Below are 20,497 nucleotides of genomic sequence, written 5' to 3'. Positions count from 1 at the left end.
TGCAACATCCTCCCAGCCCTTCTCAGCATCCCCAAACTCATCCAGCACCCCCTAACCCCACAACCCGTGATGGGGAGAGTGAAGGAGAGGAAGAAAGAGCAGAGCCAAGGGGGAGCTGGAGACCGCCCAGCTTTGCTTTGTGGACAAGAGGGCTGCTTGTCCCCCTGCTTTCTTACAGACAAAGAAAACCCAGAAGCGCCTGGATCCATCGCGCTCCCGCTCCAGTCGGGGACCCGTGTGGGCTCCGGGGATGGGCGACAGACAGGGACTGGGGAGGCTGGGGGCGGGGGGGGAGACAGGGATTAGGAAGGCAAGCAGGGAGGGGAGGTAGAGGCAGGAATGAGGGAGGGGGGTGCAGGTAAGGAACTGGGTGGTGGGAAAAGAGGCAGGGACTGGGGAGACAAGAACTGGGAGGGGAGGCTGGCAGGAATGGGCAGAGAAAGCGACAGGCTTGGGGGCGGGGGGTGGGGGGACATGGAGGGAGGACAAGAAGGGATCTGTGGGGGAGAAAGGTAGGAATGAAGGCATGGGGCGAGGCAGACAGGGATGCGGGGAAAATGGGACTGTGGAGGAAAGACAAGGACCTGCCCAGTGGAGAAAGGCAGCCATCGACAGAGGTGGAGGAAGGCGGGGACGGGGTGGGGACAGGTAGAGAGCAAGGGGGAGAATAGCAGGCAGGGATCTAGGCAGCAGGCAGGGAGCGGGAGGGGTACAGACAGGCGAGGGGGCGGGCGGGAGAGCAGGGCCGCCCCTGGCCCCACGTGGCTTGCGGGACACGCGGGTTTATAAAGCATTGCGGGCCCGCGCGAGTGCGGGAGGGGGTGGCGGCACCGGCCGGGAGCGGGTCTCGAACCCGCGGAGTTCGGATGCGCGCGGCGGCTCCAGCGGGGCCACGGCCGCCCGCGGGCCACGGAGCTGCCCATGGATGTGACCGTGGAGCTGCCCATGGAGCTGCCCATGGATGTGACCGTGGAACTGCCCATGGAGCTGCCCGCGGCCACTGCCACCCCCTGGGGCAACGGCACCGCCTGGGCCCCCCTGCCCGGACACGGGGTCAACGACACGGGCCTGCAGCGGGCCAGAAACGCTACATCCATCCTCATCGCCATCGTCATCACTGCGCTCTACTCTGTGGTGTGCGTGGTGGGACTGCTGGGCAACGTCCTGGTCATGTACGGCATTGTCAGGTGAGAGCTGGGCAGGGGTGGGGTATGTGCAGGGGGGCAGGGGGGCACTTTGGGTATGCCAAGTGCGAGAGCACCAATGGAGCCTGGCTGTGCCAGGGGTCAGTGTGCAGCACGTGGGAGGTGTGAGCTGGTGGCACGGAGTGAGTTTGCACCAGGAGTGGGTGTGCACTAGGGGTGAGTGCGCACCAGCGTTGAGACAGGACCAGGAGGGAGTTTGCATGAAGAGAAAGTGTGCACGGGGGTGAGCGTGTGCTGCGTGTCAAACAGCAGCAGAAGTAAGCGTGAACCAAGAGTGAGTGTGCAACGGTTGTGAGTGTGCACCAGGTATGAGTCTGCACTGAGTGTGAGTTTGCCAGCAGCAGGAGGAGGGTTGGGTATGAGCCGGCTGCTTGTGTGCCTCGAGATGGCTGCGATGTGGGTGCGAGCAGTTCGTGTGCAAGCCATGCAAGTGTGGGGGGGTGCAGGTGCTGTGCAAAGGGTGAGAGCAGAGGCCACGTGTGCCTGGAGCAGCTCAGGGAGTGCAAGGGAGATGTCTGGGTGTGGGGGGGCATGGGCGACACAGCCCGATCCCAAGTGGGTGCCTCTTGTCCTTTGTGAGGAAGAGAAGCCGCAGGGCTGCTGGCGCTCTGGGCTGGGAGCTGCCCTGATCGCAGGGTGGGTCCAGACGCGCCCCCCCACCCCAGCCAGGGGCTGGTGGGTTCCCACTGCTGCCACCTCACTCCATCAGTGGGAATTACCCACCCAGCCCATTCCCAGCTCCTTCTTGTGCCAGCACCTCCTGCAGCTGCCTGACTTCTGTTTTTCTCTAACAAAGAGCAGAAACTGCATGGCCCAGCCCCATCTCCCCCAGCAGCTGAGCTGTCCTCTGATTCCCTCAATGTGGGGTACCATCTCCAGTAGCCAAGACCTAAGCACCTGTGGTGAGGCTTTCCCTGGGCAGAGACAGGGTCTGTGGGGTCTCTGCACCCCAGGACAAGCAACATGACCCAAATGCCCCCCATTTTAAAGATGGGGCATGGCAAGATACTGCTGTATCCAGCCAGACACTTGTGCTAAGGTGCAAAACCTCATCAGTCCCTTTGTCTGAGACGCTGGGTGGTCCTGCCTGGTTAAGACAGGTTGACATAGAAAATGGGACCATAAAGCCAAGTCTTACAGGCCACAGGACCAGTGCCAGCAGCAAGGGCTGACAGAGCTCCTCCACAGCTCTGCCAGCAGCAAAGGATGACTTTGTGAGGGCACAGACCTCAACACCTCCAGCCTGGCAGGAGGGAGCAGAAGAGTCTCACTGGGTGCCTGGGCTTCACAGCCACCCCCTCTGCACTGGAAGGGGCTTGGTCCTGTAGGTCTAGAATCTATGAAGTAATTCCAATTTCCATTGCCTCAGGTGATGGTATAACCCCAGCTTGGCCAAAACCATAAGGCCAAACCAGAGCTGGTGGCTGGATTTAAACAAACTCTCCAAATTCACATTTTTTTACCATTTCCACCCTCATTTCCCCATCTTTTTCAGTCCATAGCTATTGTTACTGGAGGTCAGCACAGCCTGGCACTGCATGCGCACAAATAAATGTGACTCACCCGAGGGAAGGAAACCATCCTGAAATGTGTCCCTGAGCCAGCCTGGAGTGCCCACTGCCCTGGTATCACGCTCTGCTGCCCCTGCTCCCCACTCTCTGTGGGTTCTGCTGGGTGTTTTTAACCGTCCAAGAGGGCAGGCAATGGGGAGTGGCACAGGGGAGTAACTCACTGACCCGACCTGACCCTGATGGGATTTTTCATCCAGTCAAAAGGGGCCTCAAAAATGAGCCCTGGTCTGAAAAAACAAATCGAGGTAATTGCAGCAGAGACAGATGCCATGAACGATGTTGGGGTGAGGGATGAGTGTTATTAGACCCCCTCCAGCTGGTTCTGCTCAAAGAGGAGAGGGAAGGCATTTTAAAGAGAGTGATTTCATGTGCAAACATCCTCCCTATTTTACTCACTGGGTAACTTCATGTTACCCAGGCTTTAGCAAGCCTGACAGCCACAGATCTCTTCACCACACCTTCCAGTCTCACATTTTCCAACTGATGATGGTATTAAACACAGAATCACAGAGTGGCTTGGGTTGGAAATGACCTTATAGACCACCTTGTTTCCACTAGACCAGGTGGCTCCAAGCCCTGTCCAAGCTGGCCTTGAACACTTCCAGGGATGGAGAATATCTCCCATGAAATGAGCAAATATCCTCCAAGCCCCTGGGACAGGAGGGGCTACAGGGACATGTGCCTTTGCCCCTTCCATGCCAAAGCTGTCTGGAGTTTCCCAGGGCTCCTTGTCAGAGTTGTTCAGTGTTGACAGGGTTTAGGCCAGGACCCGGGGAGACCTGTGTCCATGGAAGAAAGGGCTATGAGGTGGGATCAGCCTGGATTTGGACCTCACTGCCAAGGAGATTTTGGGTGTTTGCCTTGTGCTCTTTTCCTAATGCCACCTCTAAGTGCCCTAGGGGTTGGGGCAGGGTGTCCAGGTACTCTGGAAGCATGGCTGGAGCACATCCTGGGGCTCAGGGACCTCTGAGACCACACTGAGTTTGCCACAAAGTCCATGAGTGCCAGGAGCTGGCAGAGGCAGACACAGGACCCTGGTATATAGCTCTGTGAATGGACACACTGTGAGCCAGGCACAGCCAAACTCCAAATAAATCCCTCTCCAGAGCAGCTAAACCCATCTGCACACCTGGAGGGAGCCCAGCACAGCCAGCACCCTCCCCACCACAGCTCTGACCAGCACTGCCATGCCCACTGCATTGTCAGATGCTTTCAAAAATACTCCTGGAAGCAAATTGCAGCTGTGAGTTCAGGGCTGCAAGTGCCCTCATCCCCCCTAAGCCCATCAGCCCCCCACCAGCTCCCACACAGGCTGCAGGGACAGCTGGGTGCAGGCTTAGTCAAGCCAGGCTCTTTCAGGCAGCAGCTTTTAGCAGTTCCAGGAGTTTTTCTTTCACTTATTATTCACTTTTCTTTCACTTATTTATTTTCCAAGAGGTTTGGAGAGGGCATCCCCATTTGTGAGTCGAGACTGGAATGCGGAGCTGCCCTGGGCTTGCTCCATCCCCTCCCATCTCTTCTCTCCATCAACACTACCCAGATTGTTCCATTCAAGTGCATAACTTCCCAATCAAGGCACTCACTTAATTGCAATGGGTTTGGCAGCCTGGGGAGGTCCATCAGCAGCAGCAGATGATTTGCTCTAATGTGGGCAATAAACCTCTTTCCTGGAGCAGCAGCTTCATTTGCAGCTCAGGAGGGTCACCAGGATGGATGCCACACCCTGTGCAGGGGGTTGAAACCTCAGCCCAAACCTGGAGGGGGCTGAATTGCCTCAAAACCCCAGTAATGGAAGCTAAATTGCCATCCTTATTATTCCAGTCATCCCTATCATCATCCCAAGTTATTCCCATCAACCCCATCATCCCACTTATATCCTTCATCATCCCAGTTATCCCTGTTATTCCAGTCAAATGCATCAGCAGAGTCAATCCATCATCCTAGGCATTCCCATTATCATCCCCAGTCATCCCTGTCACTGCTCTGCCCTCAGCAGCCCCATCCTGCCTGGGGATGGGTGACAGCTCTGGCCCTCCAGTCCCCCCTGGCACATCTGGCAGGGGGTTGGGAAGTGCTTACCCAGCACAACTAAGCACATCTGGCAGATCATGGAATGAATAACAGATTTTTTTACCATTTTACTCAAAAAACAGAGACCAAAGATGTGTGAATCTACCTGAACTGACTGTTCACATAGGAGAGGCAAAACCTGACAATACCACAAATTCTCAGCTTTTTGTTTAACCTGGGAGGAAACTCGTCTGCAAAAGCGCTTGGAAAATAACACTAAAGAGAACAGAAAAGGACTTTTCAAGGACAAGACATTTTTAATGCCATATTTAAATTTAAAAAAAAAAGCTCAGCTTGAATATTTCCACCCTTGGGCAACGGGCTGCCATTTACAGCCATGGTGAAGGAGATGGGAATGCTCTTGGAGCAGGGAGCTGGGTTAAGCTGTTGTTTTCTGTTTTCTCCCAGAGAGAAATCAGTTTTTCAGCTCCAATTCCCAGTTCTGTTGACATTGGAACCTGGTGGGTCTCTGTCCCCATGAATACACTCTCCTGACCCTGCTGAGATGGGGAAAGGATAAGGGGAAGGGATTGGGTACCACCATCAATCCCAGGAGCCTCTCTCCCACACCAGCCTGCTGCCCTGGGCTCCAGCCAAGGCAGGACCACCTGAGATGGGAGCCACTCAATCCCCCCACCTCAGTTTATTTCATGTACCCCCAACATGTGATGAGCTGTACCAATTATCAAAGAATCCTAGAATGCTTTAGATTGGAAGTGACCTTAAAGCCCATCTCATTCCACTCCTTACAGGTACATCTAAAAAAGCTTGAGGCTGGGGAGAATGATCTCTGAGCAATGGGGATTTGCTGGAAAGGAGCACAGGAAGAGTTGGAGCTGCTGGTGTGGCCCTGCAAAGAGCAGGGTCTTCCACAGAGCCACTCCCACCCCGCTTTGGGGGTGCCCAGCAGATCCCTCAGTATCCATTTCCAAGCCACCACACCACTCAAAGCATTCCTTTGACCAGGACTTGCAGGACTGGATGCTCCTGGGACGGACACACACACACAGACACACACATCCCTGCTTCTCTGGCATCTGCCAAACTTTGCTTCATCCCTTCAGGAAAGGTTTGGACATGAGGAACCATGCATTTCTCTTGCCATGGTGTGACAAGAACCAGAAGCAGAGCCAGCCCTTCCCAAATGCCCTGGGGGGATACAGCCAGGCTTCCCCAAAGGCTCTGGAGCTCCAGGCTGGCTAATTGGGCTGCTTCCATATGGCCTATTTCCGGGGGTAATCGATCCAATTTCTGCTAGCAAACTTGACAGGAAAGCAGGCTGGATAATCACAATTTACTGTGTGGAAAATCAGATGAAAGAGGGTTGAGGGGATAAAGGACATTGCGCAACTGGTTCAGGGAAATGCTGAGCACATTGGTGCTGCAGAAAGGCACATCACAACACTTTTGCCCACCAAGGCTGGTGTCACCTCGTGAGCAGACAGGCTGTGCCCCCTCCTCATCACATCAAGAGCCCTGACCACCTGTAACACACCCTTTCTCCGCCATCCCCAGGTACACCAAGATGAAAACAGCCACCAATATCTACATCTTCAACCTGGCACTGGCTGATGCAGTGGCCACCAGCACACTGCCCTTCCAGAGCACCAAGTACCTCATGGAGACCTGGCCCTTCGGGGAGTTGCTCTGCAAGGTCGTGCTCTCTATTGACTACTACAACATGTTCACCAGCATTTTCACCCTCACCATGATGAGCGTGGACCGCTACATCGCCGTGTGCCACCCGGTCAAGGCCCTGGGCTTCCGCACGCCGGCCAAAGCCAAGATCATCAATGTCTGCATCTGGGTGCTCTCCTCCCTCATTGGGGTGCCCATCATGGTCATGGCAGTCACCAAGTCAAAAGGCAAGTGTCTCGGGGGACACGTCCTCTCCTGTCCCATCAGTCCATGCCATGGGTGACCTGGCAAACTTGAGCTCTGGTCCTGTAGCAGATTTGTGGTCAGTGGTGGGCACCTGTCTGTGACACCATAAATGTGCCAGGTCTTGGAAAAAGCATCATGGTGTTATTTCCCATCTTTGAAACTGTCCCAGAAATTGTCCTCCCTTCCCCTTAAGGGTAGGGATCCCACACCTTTCCCCATCTCCAGTCTAATCAGTGCCTCTCCCCACCTCCTGGGATGCAAAGCAGGGGCCTAAAAAAATCCCCAGTGATGCTGCCAAGTCTCCAAGTGGCTCACACTAAGATCTGCAGCTCCTGTGTGGGGACTCTGGTCCTTGGCTGCCAGGAAAGTTCTGGGCATCTTGATGAAGTGGACAGATTTCAGTGGAGGGTGATGTGTGGATGTGACATGGGGATGTCCATCATGGGGGCTGAGAGAAAGCAGGACTGGCCTTGAGTGGCCCAGGAGGCTCTGCAGGGAAAAGGTTCCAGAGTCACTGCATCCACTGCCTCAGTGTCTTGTGGACAGGGGTCTGATGGCACAGAGCTCCTGGGGAACCTCTGCCAAGAGCAGGCAGCAGGCAGGTAGGAATGCATCTCCCTGGGGTTTTAACAAGCCACGACTGAGCAGAACGCAGAATATTCTCAGCAGACACTGAGCTTCCTCTTTGACCCTCCTCTCTCCTACAGATGGTATGGTCCAGTGCACTCTCCAGTTTCCTGACCCTCCCATCTACTGGGACACTGTGACCAAGATCTGTGTCTTCATCTTTGCCTTCTTGGTCCCCATTCTGGTCATCACCATCTGCTATGGGCTGATGATCCTTCGCCTGAAGAGCGTCCGGCTCCTCTCAGGCTCTAAGGAGAAGGATCGCAACCTGCGGCGCATCACACGCATGGTGCTGGTGGTGGTGGCAGCCTTCATCATCTGCTGGACACCCATCCACATCTTCGTCATCGTCTGGACGCTAGTGGACATCGACAAGAAGAACCCCTATGTGGTGGCCAGCCTGCACTTCTGCATCGCTCTGGGCTACACCAACAGCAGCCTCAACCCTGTCCTTTATGCTTTCCTGGATGAAAACTTCAAGAGGTGCTTCCGAGAGTTCTGCCTGCCTTTCCGAGCCCGCGTGGACCAGAACAGCTTCTCTCGTGCCAGGAACACCACACGGGAGCACGTCTCCACCTGCACCCCTTCCGAAACCCGCAACAGGCCGGCATGACTAGACGTGGGCAGCCCCCAGCGGGGCTGCCAGGGACACGGAGGAGATGAGCTGCGCTCAGAAGTCACCCAGGTCACCACCACAGAGTTGTAGCAGAATGGTGGGCTGGGCGCTGCTCGCTAACACTGCTGGATTTGCATAGAGACTGACTGGAAAAACTTTTTACATCCTGAAAAATGGGAGAATTGGGACTCACCAAATGACGCAGGGAGAGGACAAGAACAAGAGGCAAGTTGGGAAAATATGCTCCACTGATGCCACCGCTTCAACCAACAACACCCAGCAGGGGCTGTCACCCTCCAACACGTGGCTCTTGGCAAAGCCGAGAGCACCAGAATTGCAATGTCCATGTGCTTATTCTCCTGCTTGGGCCAGGAGGACACCACAGCCCATGGCAAGAGGGGAAACATTCACATGGCAGAAAGGAACTGTGCCAGGAGGCAATCATAGCATCACAGAATCATTAAGGTTGGAAAAGCCCACAAAGATCATCAAGTTCAACTGTTCTTCTATCACTATAAAGGCCACCACTAGCCCACTTGCCACATCCACACAGGGATGGTCAAATCTCTTCAGTGATCGTTAGTCCACCACTGCCCTGGGCTAGACAACCCTTTCAAGGAAGAAACATTCCCTAATATCCAGCCTAATCCTCCCCTGGAATGACTTGAGGCTATTTTCTCTGCCACATCATGGGACCTCATTCCATCCCCCTCTGAGCAGTATCCAAAAAACAACTGGAGACAGGAAGAAATACTTATGTCACTTCAGAGACACTGTTTTCAAAAAGCTCCAGATCCATTGTAAAAATTCTCCTGGAGTTCCTCAAACTGGGACTGCTCCCAGAGAAAGCTTTCTACTGTTAATGTCATTGTTAGGTTAGTGTTATTTAGAGACCTCTGACTGCAGGTAAGGCTGCCCTGGACATGGATGTGATGCTGGGCTGGAAAACTGGGGACAAATCCTAGTGCAGGCAAACAGCACTAGGAGATCCTTCCCTGACTGGGCCATGCTGTAGTCAGGATGCTCGACGGGAACTCTTTGTGTACTTCTATGAATATATATGTATGTCTGTCTATAGCTGTATGAAATAAAAGTGACCCCAAGGCCTCCCATCACACCTCCCACTACAGCAGCTGCTCCACGTGTGATGTAGCCAAATATGCTGGATCAATAGCATCTCACAAAGTTCTTCAGACACCATTTCCAGCTCTGACCCTTGCGATATTTGCCTTACAGTGGCATTTCTGTACAGGAACCCTGCTTTCTAAAAATTAAAGTAAAATAAAATCAAAGATAGGAAGCAGTTTCCAGCTCTCTTGTGACTCCCAGGCATCAAAAATGAGCAAGGTCTGGCTCAGGGGGGGTGGTCTGGGGAGTGATGAAACTACCTCTGAATTTACTCTTTCCTGTGAGAGTGGGGATAACCTGGCACAGGTTGCTCAGGGAAGCTGTGGCTGCCTCTGGATCCCTGGCAGTGTCCAAGGCCGGGCTGGATGGGCCTTGGAGCAGCCTGGGACAGTGGAAGGTGTCCCTGCACATGTCAGGGCATGAAACTGGATGGGCTCTAAGGCCCCTTCCAACTCAGGCCATTCCATGATTCTGAATTCAAGTTCTAAAAACTCACCTGGACTTGGAAAAACTCACTTTCATGATCACCCAAAGCCCTTTAGCTCAGATTGTTTGCAAGCCCTAGTCACCGAAAACCTCTTCTGCCAACAGTATCAAGATATAATTTTATTTTAAAAGACTAGTAGCCCAAATTCTGGCCCAAATTACATTTGTAATACAATTTAAATACAAATGAGGATTTAGTGGAAAAGCAACAGAAACGGGTGTTGGAGCCTGTCACTTTGCTATGGCTTAGTAAGACTTTGGATTTTAAGGTACTGATCACTTCTGCAGGGTAGGTTTCTTAGTTCCCAAAGAAGAGGAAACCATAAAGAGTGTAGAGCGGATGTGAAAACCACTTGAGGACCCCCATCCATTACCCAGCACCCTGGGAAAGCTGAGCCGGGCACCAGTTCTGGAGATTTAGCAGCCCTGTTAAACTAGCAGCCAGCCCAGATTAATTATGCAGCAACCTGTGCTGGCACACGCCAACCAGCTATTTCCAGGGACATTTGCAAGCCAAAAACGTGTTATTGCAGGAAACATCCTTTCCTCAATTTTTTATCTTCATTTGAGCTGGACCCACTGAGGCATCCCTGATTGTAAATCCAAGCTCATCCCACGTGGGAGCAGCAGAGCTGCTCTCAGTGCCCAGGCTCGTTAAGGAACCTGCTCCTGCCCAAATGAATTAGGTGTAAACAGCGACCGGGGCTGCAGTCACATCAGGATGCGGGAATTTGCCCCATGGCTTCCAGTCTCCACACACGTGTCTGGCTCAGCTCCAGCTGGGAGCACCCAGCACGGACATGCCAGGATCCTTCCAGCTGTGCCACAGGCTTGGCTGTGTTCCTAGAGACCCAAAGACACCAGGGGTGACGCGTCAGACAGACAGGGAACTGAAGGGGGGGGACAGAAATGACACGGACCATCCCCTCTCTCCGTCCCCAGTTCTACCAGTCCCGTGGCACAGCAGCAGCCAGCTCATTCTCCTGCTGCCACCCGGCGGCCACGGAACACTAGGACACAGTTGGGACCAGGACAGCTCCCCAAAAAGCAGCCACCTGTCCCGACGGTCCCCACCGGGGAACTGCCCAGCCCTCCAAAGTGCAGGAAAAGCCTGGGTTTATCAAAACTCAGTTTATTCCAAATGTTAAAAGATTTTTTTTTTGTCCTTTCTGCCTTGATTAATCAACCAAAATATATTTTCTTTTTTAAAAAATCCAACCCCTTTGGAACCATTGCATAACCCCAGACCCCCCTCCCAGCCACAACCCCCCCTCCTATTGCTATAATTTAACTCTTTCCCGACCCCTCCTCTCTCCAGGTACCTAGAAGGTACCTCCTATGAGGATAGGATTGAGCAGGCTGGGCACAGGAATCAAGACCAGTTGGATCAGGGAGGAAACGGGGAGGACGAGTCCTGTTGTTTCCAGCGACTCTGTGCATAGTTGGAGTCTGGGTGTCTGCTCATCAAGGCCCTAACAGCACATGAACCTCCTTCCTCAGCAAGCAAAAGAGAAAAATCAAAGTGACAGTGGTCCCACCCGTGGGATGGATTTGGTTGCGTTTCCAAAGGCAACGGCAAAGGAGTGGCCGGGACTGCAGAAAGCAGCGGTGAGGTGGCTGCCGCAGGCCATGGGGAGTGGGGAATCTGCTCCTGGCGTCACTGCCTGGGGGCAGGGGGGTGTGGGCAGCGGCTCAACCTGAGGGGATGGGAGGCAGGAGCCTCCTGCAGGCACACTGTGCTAGGCATCATCCAGCAGCATCCTCCCTCATCAGGCAGAATATCTCCACAGTAGCCACAAACTCTGGATTAGAGGATAGAGCCTCCTGGGCACATTCCTGCAGAACTCAGATCCACCTGGAACTGGCTCAGAGGGGTTTGGGGGGTGGCAGCAGACAAATCCAGGCCAGAGAGGTATATTTAGGAGAAGGGGGTGGAGAAGCATCCAGATGTGGGCAACATGGGGACCTCAGGGAGACTGTTACCCAAACGTGATTGCAGAGTGAGGAACAAAACCCTCGGCTTTGCTGGGCCAGGAAATGTTAAAATAAACAGACAAGCAGAAGTGGAAATCCATCCAGGCCCAGAACTGGGATCAGTTTAGGACCAAGCCGACCCGGGGAGCTGACAGAGCACTGGGCACAGGAAAACAGACAAACACTTGCAGGGAGAACCCACGGGCACCCTGTTCCAGCCACGCAGGTGCTGCTGGGCTGAGCTCCATGAGCCTCCTGCCCTCCCCAAGTAATCGGCTCCCCAACCCAAGCGGAAGTTGTGGGGGGTCTGGGGGTGCTGTGATTCCGCTGGGCCCGGCTGCAGTGTCGCTTCATCAGCTCTGCTCCTTGTCACTGACCAGCAGCACGGTGTGCTGCCCACCACTGGACACGGCCAGCACCCGCCGGTTCTCCAGCTGCTTCCCCGTCATCTCCACGGGGCTCCAGACATCATCTTCCTCCCCGGTGCCCAGCTGGTAGTTAGTGCCCATTCCCCACGCAAACGCTCGTCCTGCAACAGAGGTGAAGCACGCTTTGAGCTCCTAGGAAGGCGACCTTGCACCCAGACAGTGCGGTTCTTTGAGTCCAAAACACAAGCAGGAGGAAGAGGACGAGCACTTGCAACTCAAACAGGCGTTCCATCACAGAGCCAAGGAACTGTCATCCCTTTGGGGGAGAACACTAAACCCACAGCCCACTCCAAACCTTCCCTCCTGCAGACACTGCACACAGGCAGACGCAGCACCAGAGCATGGAGGTCTGGCATCGGCAGAGTCAAAGAGACTGTCAGGCCAACAACCCCCTCCTGATCAACACCTCATGACCGACCCTGCTGCCCACAAAGGCATCTGAGCAGCCACTGGCCAGCTGCCCCCAGGAGACGGGCACCAGGACCTGGCTCCAGTCCCAAGCCAGCTGGCAGTGTGTGGTGACGGTGTGCAGGACTGGATGAAGGAATGAAGAAGGTACAGAAGGCAGGGTTCCCAGACCCTGGCACTCACCATCACTGCTGACAGCATAACCAACTGACGCTCCGCAGGCCACCGAGACGATACTGGGGAGCTCCGGGATAACTGTAGGTGTACTCTTCTCCTCTGCCCCTGCTCCAAGGCCCAGCCGGCCGTACTCTGCCCTGCCCAGGCTGTAGGCTTTACCTGGAGCAGATACACAAGAGAGGAGACTTGAGCAGGGCAGAAGCTGCAGCAGGGCCAAAGTAGACCAGGACCTCTTCCCAGGTATGACTCCTGAAGGAGCATCACTCCTGCATACCACACCCTGAGACCCACCCAGAAGGGGCAGGGTGGGATAGAGACCCTTCAGCTCCCCAAAATCAGTAAGGTGGATAGCTGCAAGAGCAGAGTTCACAATTGAATCCAGGTTTCTGCTGTCAGCTTCCCTTCACTGCAATCTCACACCAATTTTGTTTCCTTGAACACTGAGAGCTTGGAGGGCTCCAGCACATCACCCTCATCCCAAGAGCTCCTTGTCGAGGTTGAGGGCCATGGGATCCCCCCACCCTGCTGTGTGACTCCCAGCCCACCTGTCACAGTATCACTCACCCTCAGAGTCGACGCAGACCGTGTGGTGCTGCCCGCCAGAGAACCCAACCCAAGACTTGGTGGAGTTCTTGAAGCACGTGAGGTTCTGCGGGGAGAAGCAGGGCTCGGTGTCCTGGGTCCCTGCAGGGTGGGACGCACAAACCCGAGCGGATCAGGTCCACGGGCACAGACAGCTCCGGCACTGAGCCATCCACCCTGGGGCTCACCCTACCAGAGACCAATACAGCTGCCCAGCCCCAACATCTAAATTCTGCTCAAACCCAGGGGGCACAAGGGCTGGGACCAAAACCCAGAGCTACACAGGGTGAGCCCCACCCCCATTTCCAGCTCTAGTGCATCCAGTGTTTAGATTCTGGGGCACCCAGCTGCTTCCCCCACCAGGCCAGGGCAGCAGTGGACTGGAAGGAGATCTGGAGGGACACAGGTGAAGCTCACCCAGCTGGTGGTAGTTGGAGAGGCCAAATCCATAGATGTGTCCCTCACGTGTGACGGCAAAGGTGAAATACGCCCCGCAGAAAGCGTCCTGGAAGCGCATTTTGCTTCTTCTCCCTCTGCCTCTGACAGGGACAAGCTGGGGGACCAGCATCCGCTCTGGGCAAGAGACAAAGTGTTATACAAGGACTAAGGATTTACACCCTCCCGCCACCTAAGGATCTGGCTCACTGCATTTACGTCACATAAGCCCCTGAGCATCAGGGACTGGATCCCTTTGTTCCTCTGCAAAGGGCAGAGCCAAAGCCAAAGGATGCACCTCTGAGAACTAAATCCACTCACGCAGCCCTCGCCGTCCTCCTCGGCTGGCAAAGAGTGCTGGCACTCTGCCCAGCTGGCCCTGCTCACCACAGCCACACGTGAACAGGTCGCCATCCACTGTCAGCATCACCAAGTGGTCATTTCCTGGGACAGGAAGGAAAGAGAAGTTATGGAGAAGTCTTCCAGCAAGTCCTCAGGACTGAGATCCCACAAGTAAACCCCAGCTGTCCCAGCTTATGAGATTTACTGCACTTGATACCTTGACACCAATTGTGCCACCACCTAAAACTCCAGGGTCTCCCTCTTCCTGACCTCAGGAATTCACAGCAGTTTTTCTGGGAAGGTGGTAAGGACACAGGTATGCCCCAAAACTCCCTGGGCCCGGGACAAGCCCCATGGCTGCTGTGCTTAGCTTCCCTAGGCCTCATTAGAGAGCAAGTGCTCTTGCCCTACAGGGTCACAGTTCAGACCACTCTTGGAAGGCATTCTACATCAGACTGGTCAAATATTAACTCAATATGTGAATCTGCTGGGGCTAAAATATCTGTTTGGGCTAAAAGGTCTGTTCTCTGGAAGAGTCAGAGATCAGCAAGTACACCCTTGTATCAGGCTTGAAACAAGCCAAGAGAGAGGAAAAGGTCATGGACGTTCCTCAAGGGTTGTGACAACCTCATGTACCTGCCTGACCCTGCACACCCCAGGGCCCTGCTTGTGGAAGGGGCTCACAGCCGTTCTGTGAGTCAGAAAGAGTTAGTTGAAGAAGAGATGATAAGAGTCGCCTTTGCCCCGGAAAGGAATCCTACCAAGGCTGCCAGCATGGAAACGGAGAAGAAGAAAAGATAAACAAGGGGTCCTGCAGTTAGAGCTTGACAAAAAACAGTGGTGTTGACCACCTTGCACCAATCAACATTATGTTGATTGTGGCTAATGAATAGGTATAAACTTTGTAAGACGGTATAGAAAAGACAGCATGATGCTAAAATAAAAGAGAGCAGCTTTCCTGAATATGTGGTGCTCTTCTGTTTGCTAGGACCATCTCAAGAATGACACCTGCTCACCTGAAACTATTTTAACAACAGGTGTATCAAGCTGGAGCAGCACAGGAATGGTGCTCGTCTTCATGGGCTCCAGCAAGCCGATGACTCCATTGTTATCCTGAGGGAAGAGAGAGACACAGGGATGAGCCACAGGAGCAGCAGCCACCAGCAGAGCTTCCAGCATCTGAGGAATCAGCATACCCGGAAGGAGCCCCAGACAAAGACCCTGCCGTCCTCAGTCAGCGCGGCCGTGTGGCTGTCCCCTGCCGACACCTGCACCACCTTCTCCTGCAGCTCCACCAGCCCTGGAGAGCTCTCAGACCCTTCAGCTGAGGTGTCACGTCCCAGGGCACCTTCATCGTTGCAGCCAAAGGTGTAGATCTGCAGATTGGGTGCAAGTGATCAGGATAGAACCCAGAAGGGCAATAGGCTGAATATTAAGTCAGGGGACAGAGACTCACGAATTATTACAGAATCATGGAATGGTCAGGGTTGGAAGGACCTTAAAGCTCATTTCAGTCCACCACCTGCCATGGGCAGAACACCTTCCACTAGATCAGGTTGCTTTAAACCCTGTCCAACCTGGCCTGGAATACTTCCAGGGATGAGGTGGTGTCATCTTATTGTGAAGCTCCCTTACCTCCTCGGTGATTTCTCATGGGCAGCTCCTTACAGCACAGCCAACAAACTCCAACTCTCTCCTCACACAGCTAACCCACTCTTTTATAGCACTCATCTTTTTTAGACACAGCTGTGGCCTGTTAAGGGCAGGCCTGTTCCTAAATCTTTGGTAATTCATACAGCTGCAACTCCTCAGGGGTGAGATTACTCTCTGCACTGTCATTATTTTCTTACATTCTATCCCCCCACAATGAGGCAGCCACAGCTTCTCTGTACCAGAGCCTTACCACCTTCACATGGAAAAACTTCCCAATATTGCATCTAAAATGGCAGTGTCACCCATCTACTCTGTCAGTGTGAAGCCATTCCCCCTTGACCTATCACTCCACGCTCTTGTCATAAGTCCCTCTCCAATTCTCTCATAGCCTCCTTCCAGGTGCTCCTTTTGACCCCCTATATTTTGTGGTCCATGAGACCATGCTCACTCCTAGAGCTGGAACAAGATGTGAGCAGAGCAGTGGCTGATTCCTACCCCCTGCTCCAAAACACATCCCAGAACCCACGGGACTTACCTTTCCAGTCTGGCTGAGGCACACCGTGTGCATCCCTCCAGCTTCCACCTGCACCACCATCTCTGGCAGTGTGACCAGAGCTGGCTTCTTCCTCTCCATGATGTCTTCACCCAGCCCCAGCTGGCCAACGTTACCCTGGCCCAGTGTCAGCACCAGCCCAGGCTGTGAGCGATGTGATGGATGGCTGACTGTGGGGTGTGAGGGGGAGAAAGAACATGCCAGGGTACAAGTTTCCTGGTAAGTGGAAGGAAAATTCCAAGGGATTTTTCTAACCTTTGACCTTTTTCATCTCAGTAGATTCCTCTTCTGGCACCAGGATCTTCATTCTGCGTTTTCCTGGCATCTTGGAATCTAAATGCCAAAAAGAGCCAACGTTACCCTGGCCCAGCGTCAGCATCAGCCCAGACTGTGAGCGATGTGATGGGTGGCTGACTACTGGGTAGGAGGGGGAAAAAGAACATGTGGGGATACAAGTTCCCTGGTGAAAATCACCCCTGGGAAAGTGGAAGGAAAATTCCAAGGGATTTTTCTTACCTTTAATCTTTTTCATCTCAGTAGACGCTTCTTCTGCCACCAGGATCTGCACTTTGCGTTTTCCTGGCATCATGGAATCTAAATGCCAAAAAGAGCACGTAAGGAGTCACCCACCTAGTGAACAGGGCTGTTCACTGTTTGGGATGGCCCCTCACACCCTACAAAACCACCCGAGGGACTGGTGACTGAGTTGGGATTTGAACACTGATCCCTTTTCCTACTGTGGGAAAACTGAAAATTTTCCTTTGTACGTTTTATCCATACTCCCTACTTTATGCAGATGTGAACCTCTCCAGATTTCAGGTCCAGGCAGACGAGGAGAGACGGAAGGGAAAAAGAAAGGAGAATGAAAACGTGAAAGGAGGAAAAGGGGAAAATCGGAGCCAAGCCGTATCTGCGTCCTCACCCGCTCCCCCGTTCCGCGTGGCCCGAGCACGGTCCCCGCCCCTTCCCGCCGTTCGAATTCCCCGCGGCGCCGCCTCACGTGAGGCCGCGGAGGCCACGGCGCGGACCGGCCGCTCCTCCAGCCGCCTGCAGCTCCTCCCGCTGGCCGGTCGGCTGCGCCGAGGACGGCCTCGGGCCCGCCGGGACCCCCGCGGCCGCCCCCTTGTCCCCATGCCCGCCCGCCGGTGCCTCCCGCCGCTCTCCCGGCTCGACCCCGCCGCGCTCCCTCACCGCCCGCCGGCACCGTGGCGCTCCGCTCTGCGCATGCGCGCGCCTGCTCCTCGCAGCGCTGCGCCCCCTGGCGGCCCCGCCCGGACGGGGCACTCCCCCCGCAGGCCGGGCGGGACAGACGGACGGGGGACAGAAGGACAAAACCAGGACAGCTGGTGCAGGACAAGGGGACAGAAGACACGGAAGGACAGGCAGCACAAGGCAGGGCTCGCGGTGGGCAATACGCTGGCCCCAGGACAATAAATCCGTGTCACTAACGCATCCTACTTCCAACCGGCAGCGACGCCTCCAGCCTCCGAGGCCGTAGCCAGCCGTGTTGGAACAGAGCTGCTGCAGAAAACGGCTATTAAACGCGCTGAACAATGACTACAGAGTATGGAAATGCAGCTAGCCTGAGACACCATCTTCTGTAGCAACTTCCTGCTCCTTTAAGTGGAATATACTTTTACTCTTGAAACAGGAACTAAACCAAACTTCTCCGGTTAATGGGAAGACAGCAAACTTTCATCCAGCGCTATTATACTTATTCTAGTGATTAATTCTGCCGTTCCAGTCCAGGGGCCTCCATTTGGCCAGATTAGTTTTTATTTACTAATAAACTAAGTGTTCCTAATTAACATCTGGGTGGTACAGCAGCCCTTATCTGCCTATCTACAGACCGTGATCCTCAGGGGTCACTCACAGCCCATGCGCTTGGAAAACCTTGGAGAGGTGTCACCTCATTTATCCCAGGCTGATGCTGGGACTCGAGCAGATACACAGCCACTCCCTGATCCTTTCCCAGGAGACTTCGTGGACAGGGACAGGACATCTGCTGCTGCCCACTTCATTGAACTCACACAGCACCGCCCCCTACAACCCCTTCAGCAGCGACGCTCCCCGTTAAAAGGCCAAGGAAAATAAATACGTGTGATTCCCACCCCCAGCCCACAAACCACACCCCGGGTAACAGACCCCATAAACCCTCCTCGTTCGAGCCTTTGATAGGAAAGTTTTGTGCCCAAACCTGGACTGAAGGTAGGATCTGCTCCTAATCCAGCGCCACACAACATTTCTACACTTCTTTGAGATTGTGCAGTAGGCAAGTAATAATTATACTACATAAGAGACACACCACCCAGAGCACAGTGTTTTTCTTAATGTTTAGACAACCCACCAAAAACACACACCAAGCCAAAGCCAAGTTCAGTTTATTGAGTTGTCTACTGCAGGCAGGTACAGACTTGGACATCAACATGAGAGTGAGAGCAGTACTTCAAGGCCTAAACACACAACTGCTGCTTCCACCCACATTGTAAGTATATTCCACCCACTTTCAGTCTCATGTTCCCTGCAATGTCCTAGCTCCACAAGGTCGAATCGACGGGAAGCTTCTGAAGCATATTCCACAGGAAAGCAGACGCCTTATTTACTTTCCCCTGATGCTTCCCCCCACCCCCTCTCCCAAGTTTCAGCATCCCAAAAGCAGCTCTTTGCCAGACCAGCCAGCCCCTTAGCCCACGGAGTGCCTTTCCTTCCCGTGCAGCTTACCATAACTCCAGGCCCTGCTCCACAAAATCCAGCAAGTGCCTGTCCCACCAAGGTACCACAGCCACACGTTGTTCAGTTTTCAGGCTCCACGCACACGCTTTAGAAGACCACTAAAACCACACATCCCTGGGTCCATCACGTTTTGATTTCTGTGGCTGCATTTTCGTTACACATAGTGCACTAACGGAACTGGGCAACCACCTAACTTGGGCAAACTCTTAATATACTCACCCTCTCCCACTAAAGGCGTGGGGTTTTTTTGTCACTTCACCCACCAGTTTCTGCAATATTTAAGAGAAAAATATTTTTTCCTTTTTCTTATGTCGCAGAATACACCAATATAGCTTGAAGTTCAGTACACAGATTGATCTCCAGCGATTTGTCTGCTATGACTTGTGACCGGTTTTTCTCGAGACTCAGGAATGTCCTTCCTCATCTATCCATAATCGAACATCATCTTTAAAGCTAGAAACTTCCAACCTGAACTTACTTTACTACCACCTATAACGTCCGGAATAAAATTTTGTCACTAAACCAACCCATTATTCTAGAAACATCTTTGAAATATACAGAATATTACGTTTTAAACGAAATTACCTTCAAAACCCGTGTTTCACTTGCGCTTTTTCAACTTTGGTACTGGAAATGAATAAAAAAAAAAAGGTACTATTAAGGATTTGCTCATGATTTGCCTTTTTTTTGCTCTCCGTCCCAGCTCGGCACGTGTTCCCCGTCCCATCCCGCGTGTTAGTGTTTCCTGCATGGTTTGTCTCCTCTGTCACGGCCCAAGGGCTCAGAGAAGCAGTAGGAATATGCAGGCTGCAGGCTCGGGGCCCGGCTTGCTCTCCAACGTCGTGGAAAGGGACTATACGTCACGGGCCCGAGGGCCTGCGCTCCCATGCGCCACACGGACAGAGCCGAGAGAGAGCGACTTCTCCGGATATCCACGTTGGGCCTTTGCTTAAAGCATTTAGAACCACCTTGACCCCGCCAGGCCCCGCGCGTCCCAGCTCCGCGACCGCGCAGCAGGGCCACAGGAAAGGTACTTACTTTGGAGCGGACTTGGCAAACCAAGCTTTAACAGGCTTTGGTGGAACCTGTAGGAAATGGAAATGGTTCTGAGGGGGCGGCTGAGGTGGCGCGGGGTGACTCCGCAGCACCCACAGCCACGTGAATCTCACGGCGTATTTTAGCGTTAGAACAGCACAGTGCTACATCGCCAGCACGAGGTCACGCCACAGCAAGACAGAGTTTTAAAAGTAAAAACGGTTAAAAGGGTAAAAGTGAAGCAAAACTCACCCACAAGCCCGGCCGCTCCCAACGGTGAAAGAGACCGACAGGTCTCGCGCGTGGATTTTTATAGTGCACGGGGGCGGGGCTGAAATACGCGCATGCGTTCCGCATGAGGGGCGGGGATAAACCGTATATGGGCAGAGGAGGGCGGAGCCAACATCCGGCGGAAACGGGCCGGGCCTACCGCGCCTGCGCAATGGCTGGAAGGGCGGTTGGCACACGCGCAGTCGGAAGAGCGCGAAAATCCGCGGCCTCTGGGGAGGCGCCGCCATGGCTGACCCGTCCTCCACCCCTCAGGAGCCACCGGTCAGGCTCCTACGGAGAGCCGTGGAAAAGACACGACC

The 20,497-nt window shown here is 53.9% G+C and overlaps 2 protein-coding genes and 1 non-coding gene across 5 annotated transcripts; 1 reads left to right on the top strand and 2 right to left on the bottom strand.

The window, feature by feature from the left end:
* Positions 1–805: 805 nt before the first annotated feature.
* OPRD1 (opioid receptor delta 1) lies at positions 806–9,273 on the top strand. Its single transcript, XM_059868586.1, has 3 exons — positions 806–1,187; positions 6,362–6,711; positions 7,438–9,273. The coding sequence occupies exons 1-3, from the start codon at positions 922–924 to the stop codon at positions 7,968–7,970; spliced, it is 1,149 nt and encodes a 382-aa protein (XP_059724569.1). The 5' UTR covers positions 806–921; the 3' UTR covers positions 7,971–9,273.
* A 1,430-nt stretch (positions 9,274–10,703) lies between these two features.
* RCC1 (regulator of chromosome condensation 1) lies at positions 10,704–20,198 on the bottom strand. 3 transcript variants are annotated; one of them, XM_059868584.1, is made up of 13 exons: positions 20,160–20,198; positions 19,911–19,957; positions 19,458–19,499; positions 16,656–16,733; positions 16,395–16,472; positions 16,122–16,309; positions 15,130–15,309; positions 14,950–15,046; positions 13,913–14,035; positions 13,574–13,729; positions 13,139–13,258; positions 12,581–12,733; positions 10,704–12,090 (listed from the first exon to the last, which is right to left on the bottom strand). In XM_059868584.1, the coding sequence occupies exons 4-13, from the start codon at positions 16,726–16,728 to the stop codon at positions 11,915–11,917; spliced, it is 1,344 nt and encodes a 447-aa protein (XP_059724567.1). In that variant the 5' UTR covers positions 16,729–16,733; positions 19,458–19,499; positions 19,911–19,957; positions 20,160–20,198; the 3' UTR covers positions 10,704–11,914. The 3 variants fall into 3 exon arrangements, with proteins under 3 accessions (XP_059724567.1, XP_059724566.1, XP_059724568.1); XM_059868583.1 differs by lacking the exons at positions 19,458–19,499; positions 19,911–19,957; positions 20,160–20,198 and adding an exon at positions 17,331–17,381; XM_059868585.1 differs by lacking the exons at positions 19,458–19,499; positions 19,911–19,957; positions 20,160–20,198 and adding an exon at positions 17,062–17,199.
* LOC132338932 (small nucleolar RNA SNORA73 family) lies at positions 19,609–19,813 on the bottom strand. Its single transcript, XR_009489565.1, has one exon. It is a non-coding gene; the product is annotated as a small nucleolar RNA SNORA73 family (small nucleolar RNA).
* Positions 20,199–20,497: the final 299 nt, after the last annotated feature.

The sequence above is a fragment of the Haemorhous mexicanus genome, chromosome 27 (assembly GCF_027477595.1).
Source record: "Haemorhous mexicanus isolate bHaeMex1 chromosome 27, bHaeMex1.pri, whole genome shotgun sequence".
Classification (NCBI taxonomy): Eukaryota; Metazoa; Chordata; class Aves; order Passeriformes; family Fringillidae; genus Haemorhous; species Haemorhous mexicanus.
Note: the sequence above shows the minus strand (reverse complement) of the source record. Positions and strands in the feature narration are given on the sequence as shown.